Source organism: Pholis gunnellus (assembly GCF_910591455.1).
Source record: "Pholis gunnellus genome assembly, chromosome: 7".
Lineage (NCBI taxonomy): Eukaryota > Metazoa > Chordata > Actinopteri > Perciformes > Pholidae > Pholis > Pholis gunnellus.
In genome coordinates this window covers 121,884-147,941 of record NC_136533.1, presented here as the reverse complement: position 1 = coordinate 147,941, position 26,058 = coordinate 121,884, and the positions used below count along the sequence as shown (strand labels likewise).

At 43.2% G+C, this 26,058-nt stretch overlaps 1 protein-coding gene across 2 annotated transcripts; it reads left to right on the top strand.

Moving 5' to 3' along the window:
- nup160 (nucleoporin 160) lies at positions 1–24,741 on the top strand. 2 transcript variants are annotated; one of them, XM_079162172.1, is made up of 34 exons: positions 1–99; positions 978–1,080; positions 2,918–3,128; positions 4,663–4,870; positions 6,082–6,269; positions 6,599–6,832; positions 7,221–7,318; positions 7,926–8,010; positions 8,528–8,596; positions 10,565–10,648; positions 11,564–11,734; positions 11,837–11,936; positions 12,040–12,205; positions 12,305–12,438; positions 13,686–13,840; positions 14,012–14,148; positions 14,412–14,482; positions 15,105–15,255; positions 15,382–15,451; positions 15,706–15,804; positions 15,900–16,013; positions 16,095–16,190; positions 17,346–17,440; positions 17,673–17,769; positions 17,883–17,988; positions 18,240–18,400; positions 19,074–19,134; positions 19,256–19,366; positions 22,359–22,482; positions 23,716–23,817; positions 23,912–24,053; positions 24,129–24,254; positions 24,329–24,424; positions 24,494–24,741. In XM_079162172.1, exons 1-34 carry the CDS (start codon positions 6–8, stop codon positions 24,575–24,577), a joined length of 4,143 nt encoding a protein of 1,380 aa, XP_079018298.1. In that variant the 5' UTR covers positions 1–5; the 3' UTR covers positions 24,578–24,741. The 2 variants fall into 2 exon arrangements, with proteins under 2 accessions (XP_079018298.1, XP_079018297.1); XM_079162171.1 differs by having other exon boundaries at positions 15,102–15,255.
- Positions 24,742–26,058: the final 1,317 nt, after the last annotated feature.

Below are 26,058 nucleotides of genomic sequence, written 5' to 3'. Positions count from 1 at the left end.
ACAAGATGGCGGCGGTGTTGGAGCGAAGTTTCATCGAGATCTGCGGATTTGAGAGAGAAACTCTGCACAGATTCAGAGATGTGACCGTAAACCTCCCCGGTAAACGTTCCGGTCAGCTCTGCTGTCCGTCTCTCTCGTGTTGTCTGTGTTCAGGCTGCTGCTGTTAGCACTCAGGACATGCTAACAACTGCTAACAACAGCTAGCACCGCTAACACGTTGTATGCTAGCTAACATAGCACTGAATGCTAGATAGATAGATAGATAGATAGATGTTACTTTATTAATCACGCGAGGGGAAATATGTTCGCTACAGCAGCAGTTATGCTACAGGTCAATAAAGTACAAATATTAAAATGCACAAAATATATGAAATAGAATACTATTAAGTTAACTAAACAGTAGGGCAAAGATTTAGCCAAACAGAGTAGCAATGTTGTATGTATGTATGTCTAGTGGATGATTTACCATAAAGTCTGGTAGCAGGACTGTTGTCCTGTAGCTGGTCAACATGGTAACATGGTTAATATGGTTAATGTGGTTAATATGGTTAATATGGTCACGTGGTTACCGTGGAGAGTCCTCTCCTCCACTCAGTGATGGAGCCTTCTTAACTTCTTAACCAGTTTAAGTCTTAAGTTATAATACTCCGTTTAATTTAAGAACAAGAGTACTGTTAATGATGTCAGTGTTATATTTTCTATTATATTCATATTGTTATATTATTATTAACTTCTCTCCAATAGATACATAATAACCATAATAACCATAATCATAGTTATTAAATGTCAGAACAGCAGCTCCAGTTGTCAGTTCACTTAACTAGTAACGAGTAAAATACCTTCTAAGTAGAAGTATTATCAGAAATCTCTTTGAAGTATTATAGTTAAGAGTACTCATGTTACTGAAGTAGAAGTATCATGTATTTCCAGTATTAAAGTATGACTTCCTGTATTAAAGTATGACTTCCTGTCTACAGATGCTCTCCCTGGAGGACTGAAGTTCCCCGACAGCGCCGGAGCGTTTCATTATGAGGAGAGCGGGAAGCTGCTCTCAGTCACCAGCAACAGATTCATCCACTGGTGAGCTGCTCATCTTCATGTAGATATGATGCATTCATCTATAACCTATGTGATGATGTCATACGTTAATACCAGGCCGTGGCTCAATGGGTAGAGAGGGTTGTCCGATAACCGCAAGGTCGATTGAAGGACGGCCCTGCTATCACTTAGCCACAGTCGCCCACATTTTAACAACCGTCATCTCCTCGCTCCAACCGGAAGTTGTTCTGCTCCTCCATACTGACTCAGCTCTTATTTAGCTCGGAGGAGAGAGGAGAGAGGAGTGAGGAGAGAGGAGAGATCTCTGAGGAGTCATGAGCGAGGACTTCCAGGAAGTGTGTTAACGGTGGCCACGCCCCCTCAGTGTTCATCATGTGATTGGACGCTGCAGCTGATGACTGAGTTTAACAGCAGAGTGAAGATCAGATTAAACTCTAGTTTATATTTGATCTGTTTTCTGGTTTAAATAGATGTTCATTGTAGTCTGAACAACAAAAGAACCACAAACAACTTCCTTCATTTATTAAATGACGGCACAGTTTAAAACGTTCAGACGCAGATAATCATAAACAAGTAAAACACGTTCTGCTGTAGAAATGATCCTGATCTCATCAACAGACCACTGATGATCACTGTGTGTTTATGAGTTATTAGTGTTATTAGTTACTATTATTAGTCCAGTGATCATGAGAACAGACTCAAACTCCTCTAAAGTCTCTCCAGCTGTTAAAGCCGACTGACAGCTGATCCAGATGTGATCAGCTGATCCAGATGTGATCAGCTGATCCTCGTCATCAGAAACAGACGTCGCTTCACGTGACGCAACTGAGGAAAGGACGTCTCACGTCTCTTAAAACATATTTCCTCGTTTCCTCTCTCCTCGCATGGTTTCCTCCATGCATCCCTGGTGGGAGGGACTAGGACGCAAGGAAAGGATGCAAGTGAGGGAAACGGGGATGCAATTAAGAGACTTGTGATGTGCCCCATGAATCTCCCACTCCTCCATGATGCAGTGAGCGGTCAGTCTTTTGCTCTTCGTGGAGGAACGATCTTCACACTGAAGTGGCTCAAACACTTTAACCAGATTTAGAAATCCTTTGTTTTCCAGCTGACAGACGGGACGGCGTCTCTTCATGTGTGTGGACATGCCCACGTATTGCTGTTGTCGTGTGTCTTTGTCCACCTCCCTCATCATTAGAAGTTACAGGAAGACTAAATGCTCCCAAACTTGAGACTTAAATGACGCCGCGGCGTCTGCAGCTCCTCCGCTCACCATGACTTTAGACTTTCACCGTGAAAAGCTTCTAACCTGCTCCGTTCACTGAGCTCACTGCTTTATCTCTGCTCACTGACTGCTTTCATATCCAGGACGTGTTATTAAAAAGGAGCAGCAGCAGGAACACGTTATTACACACGTTATTACACACTGTGATGATTACACTGTAAAAAATAGTCAATTTATCCGCCAACCGTGATCGGTTACACCACTAGTGAATAGACTTCTACTGTGTGTGTGTGTGTGTGTGTGTGTGTGTGTGTGTGTGTGTGTGTGTGTGTGTGTGTGTACTACAGGTGACTGTGTGTGTGTGTGTGTACTACAGGTGACAGTGTGTGTGTGTGTGTGTGTGTGTGTACTACAGGTGACAGTGTATGTGTGTGTGTGTACTACAGGTGACAGTGTGTGTGTGTGTGTGTGTGTACTACAGGTGACAGTGTGTGTGTGTGTGTGTGTGTGTGTGTGTGTGTGTGTGTGTGTGTGTGTGTGTGTGTGTGTGTGTGCGCGCAGGTGTACTACAGGTGACAGTGTGTGTGTGTGTGTGCAGGTGTACTACAGGTGACAGTGTGTGTGTGTGTGCAGGTGTACTACAGGTGACAGTGTTCACCTGGTGGAACAGTCTCTGGACACCAACTTGCTGAACAACGCCGTCAGACTCCAGCTGACTCACTGCAGCGTTCTTCCTGGAGGAGTTCACGTTCACGAGACCCTGAACAACGTCATCATCCTGGTCTCCACCAATCAGAGCGTCCACAGACTGGTGCTGCCTCACCCAACACGCATGTACCGCAGTGTGAGTGACACACACCTACACACACAGACTCCTACACACAGACACGCACAGACACTCACACACACACACAGTTAACCCTCTCACTCCCACACACACACACAGTTAACCCTCTCACTCCCACACACACACACACACACACAGTTAACCCTCTCACTCCCACACACACACACACACAGTTAACCCTCTCACTCCCACACACACACACACACACAGTTAACCCTCTCACTCCCACACACACACACACACAGTTAACCCTCTCACTCCCACACACACACACAGTTAACCCTCTCACTCCCACACACACACACACAGTTAACCCTCTCACTCCCACACACACACACACACAGTTAACCCTCTCACTCCCACACACACACACACACAGTTAACCCTCTCACTCCCACACACACACACAGTTAACCCTCTCACTCCCACACACACACACACACACACAGTTAACCCTCTCACTCCCACACACACACACAGTTAACCCTCTCACTCCCACACACACACACACACACACAGTTAACCCTCTCACTCCCACACACACACACACACAGTTAACCCTCTCACTCCCACAGACAGACACACAGTTAACCCTCTCACTCCCACACACACACACAGTTAACCCTCTCACTCCCACACACACACACACACACACAGTTAACCCTCTCACTCCCACACACACACACACACAGTTAACCCTCTCACTCCCACACACACACACACAGTTAACCCTCTCACTCCCACACACACACACAGTTAACCCTCTCACTCCCACACACACACACACAGTTAACCCTCTCACTCCCACACACACACACACACACACAGTTAACCCTCTCACTCCCACACACACACACACACACAGTTAACCCTCTCACTCCCACAGACAGACACACAGTTAACCCTCTCACTCCCACACACACACACAGTTAACCCTCTCACTCCCACACACACACACACACACACACAGTTAACCCTCTCACTCCCACACACACACACACACACACACAGTTAACCCTCTCACTCCCACAGACAGACACACAGTTAACCCTCTCACTCCCACACACACACACACACAGTTAACCCTCTCACTCCCACACACACACACACAGTTAACCCTCTCACTCCCACACACACACACACACAGTTAACCCTCTCACTCCCACACACACACACACACAGTTAACCCTCTCACTCCCACAGACAGAACAAACACTGAAGAAGTAAAACCGGATCCATGTCGTCCTGTGAGTCGTCAGCTGATCACAAGAGACAAACGTTTGAGTTCTTGAAAACATCAAAGATGTCTTGAATACTAGACCACACAGGTTTATGAGGACCTCATGTGGCTCACAGGTGAACTGCAGGTAGAACTGATCCCATGTGACCCCCCAGCCGGTCCCGACTGCTGCAGCGACCGTTGGGTTGATCCCGTTGTTACACAGATTTACTGCTAAATGAAAAAATAAAAGAGCTCCAGGAACAACCAATAGCTAAAGAAGCTGTCCACTCACCTGTCTGTCCTCCACAGGAGCTGGTGACGGAGCTCCACATGCAGTCCATCTTCACTGATGTAGGTAAGCTGAGTCTGAATGACCCGTCTCACAGCGCCCTCGTCCCCGGCCCAGTGGGGCAGACCTCCACAGCCTGGATCAGTCAGTCCGGAGAGGCTCACTACGCTCTGGCTTCACCTGCTGGAGGCATCATGGTGGTCTCTCTGCCTCCTCACGACACACAAGGTAAAGACTGGGCTCAGACGGGTTCATGTGGTCTCATATGGGCTCAGAGACGGGTTCATGTGGTCTCATATGGGCTCAGAGACGGGTTCATGTGGTCTCATATGGGCTCAGAGACAGGTTCATGTGGTCTCATATGGGCTCAGAGACGGGTTCATGTGGTCTCATATGGGCTCAGAGACGGGTTCATGTGGTCTCACATGGGCTCAGACAGGTTCATGTGGTCTCATATGGGCTCAGAGACGGGTTCATGTGGTCTCATATGGGCTCAGAGACGGGTTCATGTGGTCTCACATGGGCTCAGACAGGTTCATGTGGTCCCATATGGGCTCAGACGGGTTCATGTGGTCTCATATGGGCTCAGACGGGTTCATGTGGTCTCATATGGGCTCAGACGGGTTCATGTGGTCTCACATGGGCTCAGACGGGTTCATGTGGTCTCATATGGGCTCAGACGGGTTCATGTGGTCTCATATGGGCTCAGACGGGTTCATGTGGTCTCACATGGGCTCAGACGGGTTCATGTGGTCTCACATGGGCTCAGACGGGTTCATGTGGTCCCATATGGGCTCAGACGGGTTCATGTGGTCTCATATGGGCTCAGACGGGTTCATGTGGTCCCATATGGGCTCAGACAGGTTCATGTGGTCTCATATGGGCTCAGACGGGTTCATGTGGTCTCATATGGGCTCAGACGGGTTCATGTGGTCTCACATGGGCTCAGACGGGTTCATGTGGTCTCACATGGGCTCAGACGGGTTCATGTGGTCTCACATGGGCTCAGACGGGTTCATGTGGTCTCACATGGGCTCAGACGGGTTCATGTGGTCCCATATGGGCTCAGACGGGTTCATGTGGTCTCATATGGGCTCAGACGGGTTCATGTGGTCTCATATGGGCTCAGACGGGTTCATGTGGTCTCATATGGGCTCAGACGGGTTCATGTGGTCTCATATGGGCTCAGACGGGTTCATGTGGTCTCATATGGGCTCAGACGGGTTCATGTGGTCCCATATGGGCTCAGAGACGGGTTCATGTGGTCTCATATGGGCTCAGACGGGTTCATGTGGTCTCACATGGGCTCAGACGGGTTCATGTGGTCTCATATGGTCCCCCACATGGTCTCAAACCGGTTCACTTCTGAAAGCTACATGCCTTCACTTGTACACTTCTAGGTATTGGTCACTGTGTGTGTGTGTGTGTGTGTTTTACAGGCAGCATGTCGCTGGTGGAGCTGAAGAGGAGCTCCATGATGCAGAGGTTGTCTGGCTGGATGCCCTCATCGATTCGTGGGGACCAGACAGCTGACCTGGTCCTCAGTCTGGCTGTCAGAGAGCTGGAGGAAGACTCCTTCATCTTCGCTCTCTGTCAGGACCACAAGCTGCGTATGTGGTCCTTCAGGGTGAGACAGACACAGTGAAGGTCCACATGATGAAGATGATGATTAAACAAACAAACTAGTTTAACATGAGGTCATCAGAAAGCTGTTGATTCCTCTTTGATCAGATATTTAGTCCTTCAGCGAGTCCTCTTCTAAAAGCATCAGAGTTTATCTGTGAAGCTTCTCTTGATGATTAAAGTACGAACAGCACTGCAGCATGCTGACACCTCCAGACCACGTTCTGCATGTTGGTGTCCTGCTGCCGGTGACTCTGTAATACTTCCAGTACATACAGGTATTAGTGTACAGGATGAAGTACTACATCAGTAAGAGTACGTGTCCCCCCTCAGGAGCAGGCGTGTCTGCTGGAGGCCGACATGCTGGACTACATGCCGGCCTGCAGAGGACTGAAGCGTCAGTCGGGTCAGGGTCACCGTCTGAGGATTTCCTCGTCGTCCTCCGGCCTCGTTCTGTGCGTCTACCTGTCCGTCCCTCAGAGAGGACAGTTCACCGTCCTGCAGCTGGTCGCCACCGACAACAACCGCTACAGCCTGGACCACCTGTCCTCTCTGTTCAGCACGCAGGTGAGCTGTGATGTTACTTATGTGTGCAGATGTTAGTCGTGGATTTGATCTGACTTTTTGAGTTCAGGCCTCAGAAATGTGTTGGAATGCTCAAAGTCATTAAGATATGATGTTAAAGTTGAGATAAATCACGCAAACACATTTCGTGGACATTTAAGTAACTTTTTCACCGTTTGTTTGTGGCGCTGAAGAGACATCAAGTATTGTAACTTCTCAAACATAATAATCTCTACAGAAACAATACGTTCCTCACTCGTTTCTGCTCTGGCCCCTTTATAAAGGACCAAATATTCAATATCTCAACCAGTCTGAGATCAGGACATGTAGTGCGTCTGTCTCTGCTTTGTCTTCTGTATAACAGATGTAATTAAACTCTGTCTGTCAACAGGAGACTCTGGTGGACTTCGCTCTGACCTCCACAGACATCTGGGCCGTCTGGCTGGACGACTCCAACACCACTGTTGTCAAATACATCAACTTTGAACAGTAAGTCACACGAATGATCTCCAGTAATCTGAGCTGGTAAATAAGACTTCAGACTCCCCCCTTTTTCTGTATAGCCCAAAATCACAACTTTTCCTTTACAATCTGTACAACATACGACATCCTTTGTCCCGGGACCCTCACATCAGAATTCCCCAAAATAACCTTTAACAGAAAAAAAAGGAATAAACCTGAAAGAAACAGGAGGATCCAGGATGGACAGAAGTCAAAAGATGTAATGGGAACAGAATCAAGAGAGGAGCTCAGTGTGTCATAGGAAGTCCTCCAGCAGTCTAGGCCTATGGAAGCATAAATAGGGGCTGGACTAACTATAAACCTGATGAATAGGTATACTGCCCAGCTTTAGAATTATGTCTACATGAGCAGAGAATGAAGTCCCTCCCTTTCTCCGGTTCCCCCTCAGGTAAACACTGTCAGCACTGTTAACAGTCAGCCGTCGGCATGTTGAGAGCAGCGTGGAAGAAACCCCTCAATCATAGATATGCTTGGATTTGAAATTTAGCATCTTGAATGTTAAAATAAGTCTTTTCTGCAGCACATCACTGGCAGAGGACCTCCTCCTTTGATATTGATTTTGTGGGTTTTCTAGTAACACAGCAGGTCAGTGGAACCAGGTGTTTGTTCAGCCTCCACCTGAAGAAGAAGTCCATATCGGAGTGGACCAGGACCCCAGAGTAAGACCAGTCAGACTGTGACATAAGGAATGATCAATACAATTATGACACAGCTCAATTTAGAGCTGAAACAATTAATCAAGTAGTCTATTGAAAGGTTCTCAGCAACTAAATTGATATTAAAATCTAGTTGAAATGAGTTTAAAAAATGTTTTCCTATTTTGTTCACGATTACATAATTAATCTGTAATGAAAATAATTGTAAGTTGCAGCTCTAGTTGGAAGAATAATTTATGTACATTTACTGCGGTTGTGTTTATTTTTTCATTTACATTGAGAGTATCTTTAGGAAAGTAATAAAATAAATAAGAATTTTATACAATATAGTATAATAAATATAATAACAATATAATAAAAGAAAAAATAATTTAAAAAATGCAATATTAGATAAAGTAAAATGATAAAAATTAAGAAACACAAATTGTATATTTGATGATGTGTGTTGCCACGGTAACTGAGCAGACTGTTTTGACATCCATTGCGTCCATCCAATACTGTCTGTGTTGTGTGTTAACAGGAGACGTACCTGGAGGTTCTCTTCTCTCCTCTACACTTCACAGCTTCAGCCATAGTTAAAGCTCTACAGGTAAGACTACCTTCTCTAGTTAAAGCTCTACAGATGAGAAACTATCCACTGTAGGTAAAGCTCTACAGTTAAGAGACTACCTTCTGTAGTTAAAGCTCTACAGGTGAGAAAGTACCTTCTGTAGTTAAAGCTCTACAGGTGAGAAAGTACCTTCTGTAGTTAAAGCTCTACAGGTCATAGTTAAAGCTCTACAGGTAAGAAATTACCTTCTGTAGTTAAAGCTCTACAGGTAAGAAATTACCTTCTGTAGTTAAAGCTCTACAGGTGAGAAATTACCTTCTGTAGTCAAAGCTCTACAGGTGAGAAAGTACCTTCTGTAGTTAAAGCTCTACAGGTCATAGTTAAAGCTCTACAGGTAAGAAATTACCTTCTGTAGTTAAAGCTCTACAGGTGAGAAAGTACCTTCTGTAGTTAAAGCTCTACAGGTCATAGTTAAAGCTCTACAGGTAAGAAATTACCTTCTGTAGTTAAAGCTCTACAGGTAAGAAATTACCTTCTGTAGTTAAAGCTCTACAGGTCATAGTTAAAGCTCTACAGGTAAGAAATTACCTTCTGTAGTTAAAGCTCTACAGGTAAGAAATTACCTTCTGTAGTTAAAGCTCTACAGGTGAGAAAGTACCTTCTGTAGTTAAAGCTCTACAGGTCATAGTTAAAGCTCTACAGGTAAGAAATTACCTTCTGTAGTTAAAGCTCTACAGGTAAGAAATTACCTTCTGTAGTTAAAGCTCTACAGGTGAGAATTTACCTTCTGTAGTTAAAGCTCTACAGGTCATAGTTAAAGCTCTACAGGTAAGAAATTACCTTCTGTAGTTAAAGCTCTACAGGTGAGAAAGTACCTTCTGTAGTTAAAGCTCTACAGGTCATAGTTAAAGCTCTATAGGTAAGAAATTACCTTCTGTAGTTAAAGCTCTACAGGTAAGAAATTACCTTCTGTAGTTAAAGCTCTACAGGTAAGAAATTACCTTCTGTAGTTAAAGCTCTACAGGTGAGAAAGTACCTTCTGTAGTTAAAGCTCTACAGGTGAGAAAGTACCTTCTGTAGTTAAAGCTCTACAGGTGAGAAACAACCTTCTGTAGTTAAAGCTCTACAGGTGAGAAAGTACCTTCTGTAGTTAAAGCTCTACAGGTAAGAAATTACCTTCTGTAGTTAAAGCTCTACAGGTGAGAAAGTACCTTCTGTAGTTAAAGCTCTACAGGTGAGAAAGTACCTTCTGTAGTTAAAGCTCTACAGGTGAGAAACAACCTTCTGTAGTTAAAGCTCTACAGGTGAGAAACAACCTTCTGTAGTTAAAGCTCTACAGGTAAGAAATTACCTTCTGTAGTTAAAGCTCTACAGGTGAGAAAGTACCTTCTGTAGTTAAAGCTCTACAGGTGAGAAAGTACCTTCTGTAGTTAAAGCTCTACAGGTGAGAAACAACCTTCTGTAGTTAAAGCTCTACAGGTGAGAAACAACCTTCTGTAGTTAAAGCTCTGCAGAGCGGGCTTGGCGCGTCGGAATGACTCCTGATATTTAATTAGACTCCTGATATTGTCTGTTAAATGAAGCAATTTTCTTGGAAGTTGTCAGCTCTTCTACTGTCTCCTTAGTGGCCTTTACACCTTTGCAAAGAAGCTCTCCAAAAGTGTTTTACTCATTTTCGCTAGTTTGTGGGCTTAATTTTTGAGGTAACGTATCACGTGACCGAGACAAGCATCTTGACATGTGTCAAGAAACACAGGCGGATGAAATTGTGAGAGAATCCGGTCATTTTTCAAAATAAAACTTAAAAAAAGAAAATCAATAAAACGGCTCTGCGGGTCGTCGTCAAAGCTCTGCGTCTTCGTCGTTAAAGCTCTGCGGGTCGTCGTTAAAGCTCTGCGGGCTGTCGTTAAAGCTCTGCGGGTCATCGTTAAAGCTCTGCGGGCTGTCGTTAAAGCTCTGCGGGTCGTCTTTAAAGCTCTGAAGGTCAACATGTGTTTTGTGTATCAGATCTACCGCAGAGGCTCAGAGAGGATCACTGATCTGTCCTGGGACAGTCTGAAGAAGGAGGTGACCGTGGCTGTGGAGAGTGAGGTACTTTACGATGTGTGTGTTTTTATATATACTGCCCAGCATTTGCATATTAGTGCTGGGCAAGTTAACGCGTTATTATCGCGTTATCGCGATGGAAGAGACGCTGTTTGTTTGGCGTCTCTTCCATCTCTTCCTGTTTCCTTCACCTACATTCCCCTGGGTCCTAAGTCCCTCCATGTACAGCTTCTTATCACCCTCTATGTACCAACGTACATTTATAACAAACACCACATATTACACTAATCAGCGCAAAAAAAGCAATGATTTATTTAAATTATTTATTTTAGAGTTTTTAAAGTGTTTAGTTTGTAATATGTATAATAATCATATCATTTAGTTATCACTACTGAGACTTTAACAAACATAAAACATGACGTAGATAGGTTTCAGGTTTCAAGATGTATATTTAAATTCATCTCTGACACACATGAAGATAAAGTTGTGAACACGTCTGAATATCTATGATCAGAATCATTATAACTGTGTTATAACTGCTGCTGTGTGAAGAGAATCCTGCTGTTAACAAGAACCTGATGAGTTTAAAGTGTTTAAACCAAATGTTGTTGACCTTTAGTTCATAGAGCAGCACTTTAACATAAAAGTGCTCAATACACTACTTTAGAATTCATTATTGAATTTTGGGCATAACAATGAGATTAATCACGATTAATCGCAAAAAAATGATGCGATCAATCGCGATTAAACATTTTAATCGTTGCCCAGCACTAATATATATATAATATATATATTTAAATTTACTGGAATACATACTTTATATACATGAAATGTGTTTGTTTCATAAAAAATCATGTATTAAGTCATATTTGTCAAAAAGTGTTTGCTCTGCTGCTTTCAACACAATGAATATATGAATAATAATGTCCTCCTCCTGTCTGTCTCTCTGTTTCCCTTTAGCTCCAGAGCAGTGTGACAGAGTTTGAGTTTTCTCAGGAAGAGTACCGTCAGCTGCAGGTTGAGTTCTGGTCTAAGTTCTACGCCTGCTGTCTTCAGTACCAGGAGGTCCAGTCTCTTCCTCTGGGTCTCACTGTGAACCACAACACAGGGCTGGTCTGTCTGCTGAAGAAGGTGATCTACGTTATTGATCCTATTGATCAGGGGGATCTGGGTCTGTTGATCAGGATCTATTGATAAGGAGGATCAGGGTCTGACCTGCTGTTTGTGTTCCAGGGTTTCGTGTCGTTCCTCCTGCCGTGTTTCGCTGTGGATCATCTCTACTTGTCTTATGACGAGTACCTGTTCTCAGAGGACGAGACCCCCATCACTGAAGGTCTTATAATCATCTAATATAATCATCAATAAGTTCACTGGAACACAACAGAGACAGGATGCGAGACTGTGTGTTGATGTGTGGTCTTCATGTGGATCCCCAGACCCCGATCTGGGCCGTGACGTCCTGCAGCTGGTTCAGTGTCTGCGGCTGGTCAGTGATGCGGTTTCTGGAGATATGGCCTATGAGATGGAGAAAGCTCTGGAGCACCTGGAGTCACCTGAAAGGGCAGCAGACCTGGTCCTGGAGAACCTGCTGTCCAATGACGAGTCAGTGGTCTCCTGTTACGATCAATACTATTATCAATACGATCAATTAATGAGATCAATCAAGAGTATTTTAGGAGACTAATCCGGTGTTTCCTGCAGTGAGAACGTCATAGAGGAAATCCAGAACAAACTGCAGGACATTCGGAACCCGATGGCGGCCATGATGGTCCTGCTGAGGGAGCTGGACCTCGAGACGGATTCAGACGTGGGGGGGGGAGGACCCGTCATACCTGGTAGGACCCTTAAGACTCCTGGTTCAGATATGCAGACCCATGTGGACTCTGGTTCAGATATACAGACCCATGTGGACTCCTGGTTCAGACTAGGGCTGCAACAACGAATCGATAAAATCGCTAATAATCGATTATTAAAAGAGTTGGCAACGAATTTCATTATCGATTCGTTGTGTCGCGCGATTATTCCGCCACTCAATAACGCCGTGTTCACACCAAACGCGATGAACGCGGCGCAAATCGCGTCATGTGCGCCGCCGGACCCGCCGGGGACTATTTGTGTTCATTCGCGTGCATCGCGCTGGACGCGCCGGAGAGGGGGCGTGGCTTATCGGCCTGAAAGCCGCTCAACTGTCCGCCATCAACCGTAGAAAAACCACCTCTATTTCTGCTCAGTAGGTGTTGTGGAAGTCCCAGATATCACGGGGAACTAAACGCCGTCATGTCTGGTTCATAACATAGTCCAGAGGAGCTCCGTGGATTTCATCGAGCTCACTGTGTCTAGCGAGCCACACGTCGGCTGTTTACTACAGCTGTATGAACACACAATACACTGACTTGGCTGTGATTTAACGGCAATAAACCGACAAAAAGGGACTCCGAAATAACTACGTAATGATGCCGATTTGTACTTGTTTTCTCAATGGAGCTCGGATCGATCGGTGCTAGGCTATGCTAACATTGTAGCAGCTCCATCAACACTCGCAATAACGTCATCTAGACGTAAATACGGCAGCGTCTATTCATTGTTTGTACCATATGGTTTACACACACACACACACACACACACACACATGTACACACATAGTTTGGTCTCTTTGATATGAGGGATCGTAGAGCTCTGGGTGAACACAGGCGGCTACAATATTAATTTCCTGATTCAACAACGGCAGGAAGTCAGTGATGACAGGAGAAACATCTCAACGCTGATCTATCGCGCCACAGCGTCACGCCATTTTTTCGTTTTTTTTTTTTTATCCGATTCATCGATTAATCTAAGAAATAATCGATAGATTAATCGATTATTAAAATAATCGTTAGTTGCAGCCCTAGTTCAAACCCATGTGGACTCTGGTTCAGATATACAGACCCATGTGGACTCTGGTTCAGATATACAGACCCATGTGGACTCTGGTTCAGATATACAGACTCATGTGGACTCTGGTTCAGATATGCAGACCCATGTGGACTCCTGGTTCCTGATGTGCCTCTTGTTGTGTTTGTTGACCCTGCACTGTGTCTTGCAGATCTAAACCTGAGGGTCAGCCTGTCTCAGCTGTTGGGCAGCAGTTCAGCGGTGTCTGTGGTCTGTCAGGCCGTCTGTCACCTGACTATGACCAGGACCCTGTTCTGTAGAGACCTGCTGATCCTGCAGAAACTCTACCTGCGTTTTGGAGACAACGTACGGACACGCACACACACACGCACGTCACATTTTACAGTTTGAACTTGGGCCGCTGGTCCACCTTAACTTTGTGAGGCGATGTTTGAATTAACTGATAATATGATTGTGTGGGTGTGTGTGTGCGTCTCTCTCTCGCTCTGTCTTTGTCTGTCTCTCTCACTCACTCAGGTGTTTCTGGGTGGGGGGGCTCAGCTTCTCCAGCTCCAGCAGGACCTGATCCCTCGGAGCTCCAACCTTCTCTCCTCTTATTACCTTCTCAAACACATCAGTCAGAGCCTGGCCTCCTCTGTCCCCATCGACATCATGTGAGTACACAACCATGTGTACTAGTACACACATTTGGTTTAGTTCATTATTTATTAATTATCCTTTTCATGCTGAGTGACACACTTCAATACGAGATTTAAAGTACTTTAGTATGATTCTTTGTGGAGAATCTCAGTTTTACCGATCTGTGGATTAAATCAAATAAATAATTAGTCGACAAAACGTTAAGTAGGCCAAAGAAAGACAGAGAATATGAGAAACACGCAGATGTAGAAACTGACTAACATCTGACCTCCTGCAGAGACGCTAATCTGCAGCACCTCACAGTGTTGGAGCTGTCGGACACACCGGCCCTCTCCACCAACAGATCAGGTCAGTGTCCATATGAGGTAATGATAGTACCAGACGTGATGTTCAGTGTATTTATGAGGTAATGATAGTACCAGACATGATGTTCAGTGTATATATGAGGTAATGATAGTACCAGACATGATGTTAAGTGTATTTATGAGGTAATGATAGTACCAGACATGATGTTCAGTGTTTTATATGAGGTAATGATAGTACCAGACATGATGTTAAGTGTATTTATGAGGTAATGATAGTACCAGACATGATGTTCAGTGTTTTATATGAGGTAATGATAGTACCAGACATGATGTTAAGTGTATTTATGAGGTAATGATAGTACCAGACATGATGTTAAGTGTATTTATGAGGTAATGATAGTACCAGACATGATGTTCAGTGTATTTATGAGGTAATGATAGTACCAGACATGATGTTCAGTGTTTTATATGAGGTAATGATAGTACCAGACATGATGTTCAGTGTATTTATGAGGTAATGATAGTACCAGACATGATGTTCAGTGTTTATATGAGGTAATGATAGTACCAGACGTGATGTTAAGTGTCCATATGAGGTAATAATAGTACCAGACGTGATGTTAAGTGTCCATATGAGGTAATGATAGTACCCTTTTTCCCAGCAGTGTTGAGTCCTCAGACGGTGGTGGAGCTATTCTATCAGACTGTAGCCAGAAAGATGATCATCTCTCAGATTTACTCTCAGCAGCAAAGTAACTCTCTGCTGCACTGGAGTCACATGATCTCCAACGTGGTCGTCTTATTGGCTCAGTCGCTGTATCCTTTGATCACCTGACGACACACATAGGAAGTCATTTTATATCTAATTCATTTAATCTGGTGACTTCCTGTCTTCACCATTCTGTAGTAGTTTGTTCTTGAATCTTAACCGGTGTCTCCCAGTTGGCCCAGTAACCCTGGTTTCCAGTTCCCAGAGTGTCTGATGGCCAACTGTCAGTACACACAGCTACAGGTGGGTTTGACTGTTCATCATCCTCATCTCACTTATTCTTAACTCTAGTCTACATAAATGTTGTCGTGAGTCAATAACAGTTAAACAAACGCTCTGTATTGATCCTTAAATCAGTAACTGATTACACACACCCCAAACTGGTCTGTTCGAGCTCTGTATTCTGTTTCTGGTGTTTCTCGTGTGTGTGTGTGTGTGTGTGTGTGTGTGTGTGTGTGTGTGTGTGTGTGTGTGTGTGTGTGTGTGTGTGTGTGTAGGAGTATGTGCGTCTGATTGGTCCCTGGTGTCAGGTGAACATCGGCTCCTGTCGCTTCATGCTGGGTCAGTGTTACCTGGCCAACGGGGAGGGCCAGAAGGTGAGTCACAACAACTACACCTGTACATTAAAATGTGTAGACTGGAACCAAAACCTGGTGGAGCTGCTTCTTGATGATGATGTTGTTGTTTTCAGGCTCTGCAGTGTTTCCAGGAGGCAGCGACGGAGGTGGAGAAGGAGGAATTCCTGATGAAACTGACGGGCACCGAGGAGGAGGCCTCCACTCCCAGACTGCAGTACTACAACAAGGTACAGAAGAAGTGATGTCCACGCTCACGCAGTGAACAACGTCTGTAGTTTGAATATAAATAGATGTGTTTGTATGTTCAGGTGCTGCGGCTGCTGGAGGACGTGGGTCTACCTGAGCTGGTCATCCAGCTGGCCTCTCTGGCCATAACGGAGGCCGTCAGCGACGTCAGCAGTCAGGTAACAGTCAGCACACAGGTAGACAGACGGGTAACAGTCAGCACACAGGTAGACAGACAGGTAACAGTCAGCACACAGGTAGACAGACGGGTAACAGTCAGCACACAGGTAGACAGACAGGTAACAGTCAGCACACAGGTAGACAGACGGGTAACAGTCAGCACACAGGTAGACAGACGGGTAACAGTCAGCACACAGGTAGACAGACGGGTAACAGTCAGCACACAGGTAGACAGACAGGTAACAGTCAGCACACAGGTAGACAGACGGGTAACAGTCAGCACACAGGTAGACAGACGGGTAACAGTCAGCACACAGGTAGACAGACGGGTAACAGTCAGCACACAGGTAGACAGTCAGGTAACAGTCAGCACACAGGTAGACAGACGGGTAACAGTCAGCACACAGGTAGACAGACGGGTAACAGTCAGCACACAGGTAGACAGACGGGTAACAGTCAGCACACAGGTAGACAGACGGGTAACAGTCAGCACACAGGTAGACAGACGGGTAACAGTCAGCACACAGGTAGACAGACGGGTAACAGTCAGCACACAGGTAGACAGACGGGTAACAGTCAGCACACAGGTAGACAGACAGGTAACAGTCAGCACACAGGTAGACAGACGGGTAACAGTCAGCACACAGGTAGACAGACGGCGTTGGTGGTTTTTAAACATGGGGTCACTTTTAGCTCTTATTTTATTTAACATTTATATTAATACGTTGTATTTAAAACGAGCTTTGATGACACGTTTCCTCTTATTGTTGGTTCAGAATGTCAGTTTGTTCGGTCACTAAGATATTAATACTTTTAAGGTGAAAGACCTTTAAACATATATATTTGATATACGAATGAATGTAAACAGGCAATAAATAACTTCTATAATGTAAACATGTTGTAATATATTAAAGCACATAAAGCTGTTTAAAGTATTTATACATTATTTCTACGATTTGTCTAATTAATGTGTTCACATTATTAAAGTTGGTTTGTTTTCCTCTAACAACCAGAATTAAACACTTAAACCATATTTTAATTGTTCTTTGCGAACTCTTAAAGGTTTGTGATAAACGTCTCATAATAACGTGATCAGATGAATATGAGGTCACTAGTAAACGTGATGACATCACTGACGGGATGTTTGTCTTCAGGCGGCTCTTTGGACTCGAATCTTCAAGCATCACCTGGATCTGGGACACAACAGTGAAGCTTATGAAGCGCTCACACAGAACCCAGACCTCAGCATGTATGTACAAATACACACATTTATAGATACATGTATATATATATATTATATATGTATACATATATATTATATATGTACAACACTGATGTTTCTACCTAAAGACCTCAACATGAATAGCTTGTCAGAGCGACTGACAGTTAAACATGTAAAACAGAGCGATGATTAAAAAGTGATTGTCTTTTATAAAATATTGTGTGTGTGTGTGTGTGTGTGTGTGTTCGTGTGTTCTCAGGCAGCTGGATTGTCTCCGTCAGCTTGTCGTGGTTCTTTGTGAACGTTCTCAGCTCCAGGATTTAGTCCAGTTCTCCTACGTCAACCTGCACGATGAGGTAAAGTTTCCACGGCTCACATGTTGAACTGACGTCTGTAATATCATGAGGTCGTAGTAGTGACGGTATTAGAGCGTAGTTTCATAGTTCTGTATTGGTTTGATGTGAACCAGGTGGTCAGCATCATTGAGTCTCGGGCCAGAGGTTTGGACCTTCTGGCTCATAACTACTACGAGCTGCTGTACTCGTTCCACATCAACAGACACAACTACAGAAAAGGTAAAACATCTGGTGACTGGAACGAGACATTTATATTATTAAAGTACATCTGGAACATTCATACATCTTTTCATGAATATATGAAACTTAAACATCTGAAAAATGTCAATATTCACAGTATTTGATAATAACAACTACGAATGTGTTTACAGACATGTTGACTAACTGTGTGTGTGTGTGTGTGTGTGTGTGTGTGTGTGTGTGCGTGTGTGTGTGTGTGTGTGCGTGCGTGTGTGTGTGTGTGTCTGTAGCAGGAACAGTGATGTTTGAGTTCGGGATGCGTCTCGGTCGAGAGGTTCGGACTCGTCTTGGTCTTCAGAAACAGGTGAACTGTTACCTGGCTGCTCTCAACTGTCTCCGTCTCATCAGACCAGAGTACGCGTGGATCGTCCAGCCAGCCTCTGGAGCTGTGGTAAATACACATGATAGATGAAGATACCCATCCAGCCTCTGGAGCTGTGGTAAATATACATGATAGATGAAGATACCCAGCCAGCCTCTGGAGCTGTGGTAAATATACATGATAGATGAAGATACCCATCCAGCCTCTGGAGCTGTGGTAAATATACATGATAGATGAAGATACCCATCCAGCCTCTGGAGCTGTGGTAAATACACATGATAGATGAAGATACCCATCCAGCCTCTGGAGCTGTGGTAAATATACATGATAGATGAAGATACCCATCCAGCCTCTGGAGCTGTGGTAAATACACATGATAGATGAAGATACCCATCCAGCCTCTGGAGCTGTGGTAAATACACATGATAGATGAAGATACCCATCCAGCCTCTGGAGCTGTGATAAATACACATGATAGATGAAGATACCCATCCAGCCTCCAGAGCTGTGGTAAATACACATGATAGATGAAGATACCCATCCAGCCTCTGGAGCTGTGGTAAATATACATGATAGATGAAGATACCCATCCAGCCTCTGGAGCTGTGGTAAATACACATGATAGATGAAGATACCCATCCAGCCTCCAGAGCTGTGGTAAATACACATGATAGATGAAGATACCCGTCCCTCATCTTGAATTCTTGGTATGTTTATGTGAATGAATCTGTTTCTGTTGCAGTACGAACGTCCAGGAGCTTCTCCAAAGAGGAACTCTGACGGAGAGTTTTCTTCTGAACCAGGTGACTCGTCTCTAACAAACCTTTATTAGCAACCTCACTGTGGACAGACGGACATTGGTTTTTAGTAACAATAATAAATCGATTCATATGTTTGAACCTTTTCTTGTGTTTCCTCCTGCAGTCAAACATCAGGTGGACATTCTGGAACTGAAGGACCTGGAGAAGGAATACATCTTGTCTCGTAGCCGTCTCACTCTCGCTCAGTACCACCCACCGTCTGCTGCTATCGCTGGTACGCCTTTAACACCTTTTACACCTTTAACACCTTTTACCCCTTTAACACCTTTAACACATTTTACACCTTTAACACCTTTAACACATTTAACACCTTTTACCCCTTTAACACCTTTAACACATTATACACCTTTAACCCCTTTAACACCTTTAACACATTATACACCTTTAACCCCTTTAACCCCTTTAACCCCTTTAACACCTTTAACACCTTTAACACCTTTAACACATTATACACCTTTAACCCCTTTAACACCTTTAACACATTATACACCTTTAACCCCTTTAACACCTTTAACCCCTTTAACACCTTTAACACATTATACACCTTTAACACCTTTAACCCCTTTAACACCTTTAACCCCTTTAACACCTTTTACCCCTTTAACACCTTTAACACATTATACACCTTTAACACCTTTAACCCCTTTAACACCTTTAACACATTATACCCCTTTAACACCTTTTACCCCTTTAACACCTTTAACACATTTTACACCTTTAACCCCTTTAACACCTTTAACCCCTTTAACACCTTTAACACCTTTAACCCCTTTAACACATTTTACACCTTTAACCCCTTTAACCCCTTTAACACCTTTAACACATTATACACCTTTAACCCCTTTAACACCTTTAACCCCTTTAACACATTATACACCTTTAACCCCTTTAACACATTATACACCTTTAACCCCTTTAACACCTTTAACCCCTTTAACACCTTTTACCCCTTTAACACCTTTAACACATTATACACCTTTAACACCTTTAACCCCTTTAACACCTTTAACACATTTTACACCTTTAACCCCTTTAACACCTTTAACACCTTTAACACCTTTAACACATTTTACACCTTTAACCCCTTTAACACCTTTAACACCTTTAACACATTATACACCTTTAACACCTTTAACACCTTTTACCCCTTTAACACCTTTAACACATTTTACACCTTTAACCCCTTTAACACCTTTAACCCCTTTAACACCTTTAACCCCTTTAACACATTATACACCTTTAACCCCTTTAACACCTTTAACCCCTTTAACACCTTTAACACATTATACACCTTTAACACCTTTAACACCTTTTACCCCTTTAACACCTTTAACACATTTTACACCTTTAACCCCTTTAACCCCTTTAACACCTTTAACACATTTTACACCTTTAACCCCTTTAACACCTTTAACACCTTTAACACCTTTAACACATTTTACACCTTTAACCCCTTTAACACCTTTAACACCTTTAACACCTTTAACACATTATACACCTTTAACCCCTTTAACGCCTTTAACGCCTTTAACGCCTTTAACGCCTTTAACGCCTTTAACGCCTTTAACGCCTTTAACACCTTTTACACCTTTTACACCTTTAACACCTTTAACACCTTTTACACCTTTAACACCTTTAACACCTTTTACACCTTTAACACCTTTAACACCTTTTACACCTTTTACACCTTTTACACCTTTTACACCTTTAACACCTTTTACACCTTTAACACCTTTTACACCTTTAACACCTTTAACACCTTTTACACCTTTAACACCTTTAACACCTTTTACACCTTTAACACCTTTAACACCTTTTACACCTTTTACACCTTTTACACCTTTTACACCTTTAACACCTTTAACACCTTTAACACCTTTTACACCTTTAACACCTTTTACACCTTTTACACCTTTAACACCTTTTACACCTTTTACACCTTTTACACCTTTAACACCTTTAACACCTTTAACACCTTTTACACCTTTAACACCTTTTACACCTTTTACACCTTTAACACCTTTTACACCTTTAACACCTTTAACACCTTTAACACCTTTTACACCTTTAACACCTTTTACACCTTTTACACCTTTAACACCTTTTACACCTTTAACACCTTTTACACCTTTTACACCTTTAACACCTTTAACACCTTACACCAGTGGCGGGCCGTGCATTTCATACCTGGGCCTTCACTGCTGAAATACCACCTTATAACCACATGATGGCGCCACAGCTAGGGTTATTATTTGTTTCTAGGGCTGTAACTATATAACGTTACGTATTCATATTAAACCGTTCGGTACGAGGCTTACAAACCGAACAATACGTTTGAATAATACTAGTGCATTTGGAAAATGCAGAAGCTTAAATTGTGGTAAATATAATGTTTCCTGCGCTCACTAGGAGACAGCGGGCTGTGACCTCTGAACCGGAACAACAAAAACACAACAAAAAACAGCTGGGGCTCCGCAAGTGTTCTGGGAGGCTAGGCTAACTAGCTTAACGGGAAAACAACAGCAGCAACACGCATTCTGCTACACACTCAAGAGCCATTCAGATATTAGACGTAAAAAAGCAACCAGTTACTTACCAAATGCTGATCACTTAAAGACAAACATCCTCCTTTCTTTGTTGAGAGAGTTTAATCCCAACTCACTAATCCGTTTCTCTTCCAATTTCAGCCAATTTTTAAAAACAAAGCTCTGTTAAAAAATTAATAATCTACACCAAGCAAAATGCAAAAAATATGGAAGAATCATAATTTCTTCCATATCTTTCAATTTGAACTCTCACTACTCCGACTGAGCCTCTGCTGTAAGTTTCGTTTCACAATAGTCACGTGACGTAGATAGGTTTCAGGTTTAAGATGTATATTTAAATTCATCTCTGACACACATGAAGATAAAGTTGTGAACACCTGCTGAATATCTATGATCAGAATCATTATAACTGTGTTATAACTGCTGCTGTGTGAAGAGAATCCTGCTGTTAACAAGAACCTGATGAGTTTAAAGTGTTTAAACCAAATGTTGTTGACCTTTAGTTCATAGAGCAGCACTTTAACACACTACTTTAGATTCATTATGAACTTTAACAGAACAATGAGATTAATCGCAGAAAAATCCTGCGATTAAAAATGTTAATCGTTGCTCAGCACTAATATATGAATAGATATCCTCATCATGTCTGTCTGTCTGTAGGAAGCGCCTCAGCAGCAGAGATGGTGGCCCTGTTGGTCCAAACCGGACTGTTTGACTCGGCTCTGTCCGTCTGTCAAACCTTCAAACTGAACCTGACTTCAGTCTTCGAGGGTCTCACCTTCAAGTGAGTTTCTACTTCATGACATCATCCTGTTTTAGATCATCCTTTATTATGACATCATCCTTTAGTGGATGTGCTGAAGAGATTTAGGCCCACTTCACTCAATCATGAGCTCACTGTATTCATCGACTGGTCATTTCTTTTAAAATGTCTTTTAAAAGAGAAAATATTTCCAAATGTGACATTTTGAGAGCAGAGATCAATAAAGCAAAGGTTAGAATAATGAATAATGAACAGATTAAATAAGCTGTTTTCAAGCTAACAGTAAAAATATCAACGTTATAGTTGTTTTATTTCTCTCAGCGTATGAACGAGCGGTGAGACGTTTACAATTAAATCTGTTTGAGTCTCACGTTCACAAACTTCACCTCAGTCCAGCGTAGAACCTCCTGTTGTTTATGGTCTGTTATGTTCTAGATCAGAGGTCTTCAACGGGGGGGCCGCGACCCCTAGGGGGTCAGCGGAGGTACTGCAGGGGTCCGAAGTCTTTGGTTGATTAAACCATTTTTTAATTATTATTATTATGAATGTGTCCATTATTGTAATAATTGAGTATTGTTTGCAGGATAACAGGTGTGTGTGTGTGTGTGTGTGGCACTAATAGAACATCACTCACTGCTGTTTCCACATTTCTGTTTAAAATGAAAACGTCTGAACAGCTCGTATGATTATCATCATTAACAGACGATGGTGATGATGTCACTGGTATCAGCTGTGAGGTGTGTTTCTACTCACTGGACCTTCACATGTTAAACAACATGAACACATGAAGCTGTGTGTTATTTGAATAGCTCAGTGTTGAATGCACAATAAAGAGGTGTGTGTACATGGCACTAGGCCCAGTTTAATATAAAGCGATACATGTAGTCGGGGGTCCTGCTCCAGCTCTGTGGGGGGTCCTTGGTCTGAAAAACGTTGAAGACCCCTGGTCTAAAGCATCCTCTGCTTTATGGTCTGTTTGACTCTAAATGGACCATCATTTACTAAATGAACATCATGCTGTATTGAAGAAGACATGAAACTAGAGATTGAGACCATAAACTCATGTTTACAATGTTTACTGAGGTAATAAATCAAGAGAGAAGTAGAGTCATTTTCTCATAGACTTCTATACAACCAGAGGAGTCGCCCCCTGGTGGACACTAGAGAGAATGCAGCTTTAACACGTGCATAAAAAAGGAACCTTAAAAGATTGAATAAAGTGAATCCTGAATAAATGTGTTTGTTTGTGTTCAGGTGTATTAAGCTTCAGTTTGGGGGGGAGGAGTCTCAGAACGAAGCCTGGAGCTGGTTGGCTGCTAACCAGCTGTCGTCTGTCGTCAACACCAAAGAGTCCAGGTTTCACTTCTGCTGTTTAAATATCACAAATAAAGAGCTTTGTTCATTTATTCCAGTTTAAAGTACATATTCTTTGTTTCTTCTTCTGTGGTAGCGCTACAGACGAGGCGTGGCAGCTGCTGTCCTCTTACCTGGACCGGTACCCGTCTGCTAACGGACAGCATCACCGCTGCGTCATCAACAAGCTGCTGTCACACGGCGTCCCGCTGCCTGATTGGCTCATCAAGTCCTACAAGGTGAGACTTCAGCCAATAGGGATGCGTTACTTTCCCATGATGCAGCTGTGTTTCTCAGTGGTTATTTCCTTCCAGGAAGTGGACGCTGCGTCTCTGCTGCGTCTCTACCTGAACTTTGACCTCCTGGAGGCTGCGGCTGAGCTGGTGCTGGAGTACGTGGACGCTCTGCTGGGGAGAGGACACCAGTACTTTGGAATAGAGGTGAAATACTTTAATGAGCAAGTTAAGAATCGTTAAACGCTGAACAGAAACACTGAACCGTCTGAATGTTTCAGAGGCCTCTGTCGGCGACGTCGTCCTCCGTCTGGCTGCCGTACACGTCCATCGATCAGCTGCTGCAGACGCTGAACGAGACGCCGACCAACAGCAGCGTGAGTCACCGCTTCCTGTTCGCCGTGTTTGTGATAGTCAGTGTGCTGAATGTGTGCGTCTGTTTTCAGATTTATAATAAAGTTCGAGACAAACTGGACAATTATCACAAGCTGGTGGAGCAGACGACCAAACGCAGACTCGTCACTCGATGATGCTTCAGGTCACGTGACGACTTCGACCAATCGGAGCCTCTCGGCTGGAACCTGATGTAAATAGTGTCAATCAGCTGTTTGTTTAGTTTTTTATCGTCTTTTGTATCGTCGTGTTTTTCCTTCAGAATGTAAGTTGTGTTGAAAATAAAAAGTGTCTTCTTGCATTTCATGTCGTCTCATTAATCAGCAGCAGGATGTGAGCTCATTAAAGTCATATTAGATTTGCCTCTAGAGGGTTTTACAATCTAACAGTTTGTCTGTTATTCATGTGTGTGTGTATTGCATTAGTTTTTAGTGTGTGTGTGTGTGTGTGTGTGTGTGTGTGTGTGTGTATATATATATATATATATGTATATATATATATGTATATATATATATATATATATATATATATATGTATATATATATATATGTATATATATGTATATGTATATATATATATATATACATATGTATGTATATATATATATATATATATGTATGTATATGTGTATGTATATATGTATATGTGTATATATATATATATATATATATATATATATATATATATATGCATATGTATATATATATATATATATATGTATATATGCATGTTTAAGATTAGGGGTTGAAGATAAGGGTTAGGATTTAAGGTAAGTGTATAGAAAGGTTAAGTAGGGGGTAATGGTTAAGTTTAGGGTTAAAGGTGAAGGTTAAGGGTTAGTAGGAGGGCTAAGAAAAGGGTTAAGGTTAGGTAAGGGTATAGAGGTTAAGTGGGGAGTAATGGTTAAGTTTAGGGTTAAAGGTGAAGGTTAAGGGTTAGTAGGAGGGCTAAGAAAAGGGTTAAGGTTAGGTAAGGGTATAGAAAGGTTAAGTGGGGAGTAATGGTTAAGTCTAGGGTTAAAGGCGAAGGTTAAGGGTTAGGATAAAGGTTAAGATAAGGGTTAGAATGAGGGTTGAGGTTAGGTAAGGGTTATAGAAAGAAAAGGTAAGAGGTCATGATAAAGTTTAGAGTTAGAGATGAAAGTAAGTTAAGGGTTGAGATGAGAGCACGTATGTGCTTCTTCAGGGGTCCAGTCCGTGATGAGTGGGAGAGATGGAGGGTGGGTCCTGAAGTCGAGGTGGAGAGGGGTGTAGTATTATAATCGCAGCCAGGTGTGCGTCTCTGGTGATTCAAGAAGTAGGAGTGCAGGAGGTGAGCAGTGAGTGATAAGGGTTTTAAGGTAAGGCACCCATGTGCATCTTCAGGAGTTCAGTCCGTGATGAGTAGACGAGGTGAAGGCCGGGTTAGGGTTAGGGTTGGGTTAGGGTTTTGGAGGACCGTGCTGTAAAAACAGCCCGGCCCCCCGGTGTACTGTCCATCACTGAGCTCAGCTCCGAGGCCCTCAACGTTCATTCAGGCCCTGCGGTTCCTTGGTGCCAAGTTTGGCAATCCATCGTCTCTCGGCAGATCTTCTCTGGGCTGTGGTCCACATCTCATTGCACTCTATAACTGTGGTGCT

Coding starts and splice junctions, on each gene's coding strand:
- nup160 (XM_079162171.1), top strand. CDS start 6: ATGGCGGCGGTGTTGGAGCGAAGTTTCATCGAGATCTGCGGATTTGAG. Junction 11,937..12,039: donor CGAGACCCCCATCACTGAAG/GTCTTATAATCA, acceptor GTGGATCCCCAG/ACCCCGATCTGGGCCGTGAC. Junction 24,054..24,128: donor GGCTCATCAAGTCCTACAAG/GTGAGACTTCAG, acceptor ATTTCCTTCCAG/GAAGTGGACGCTGCGTCTCT.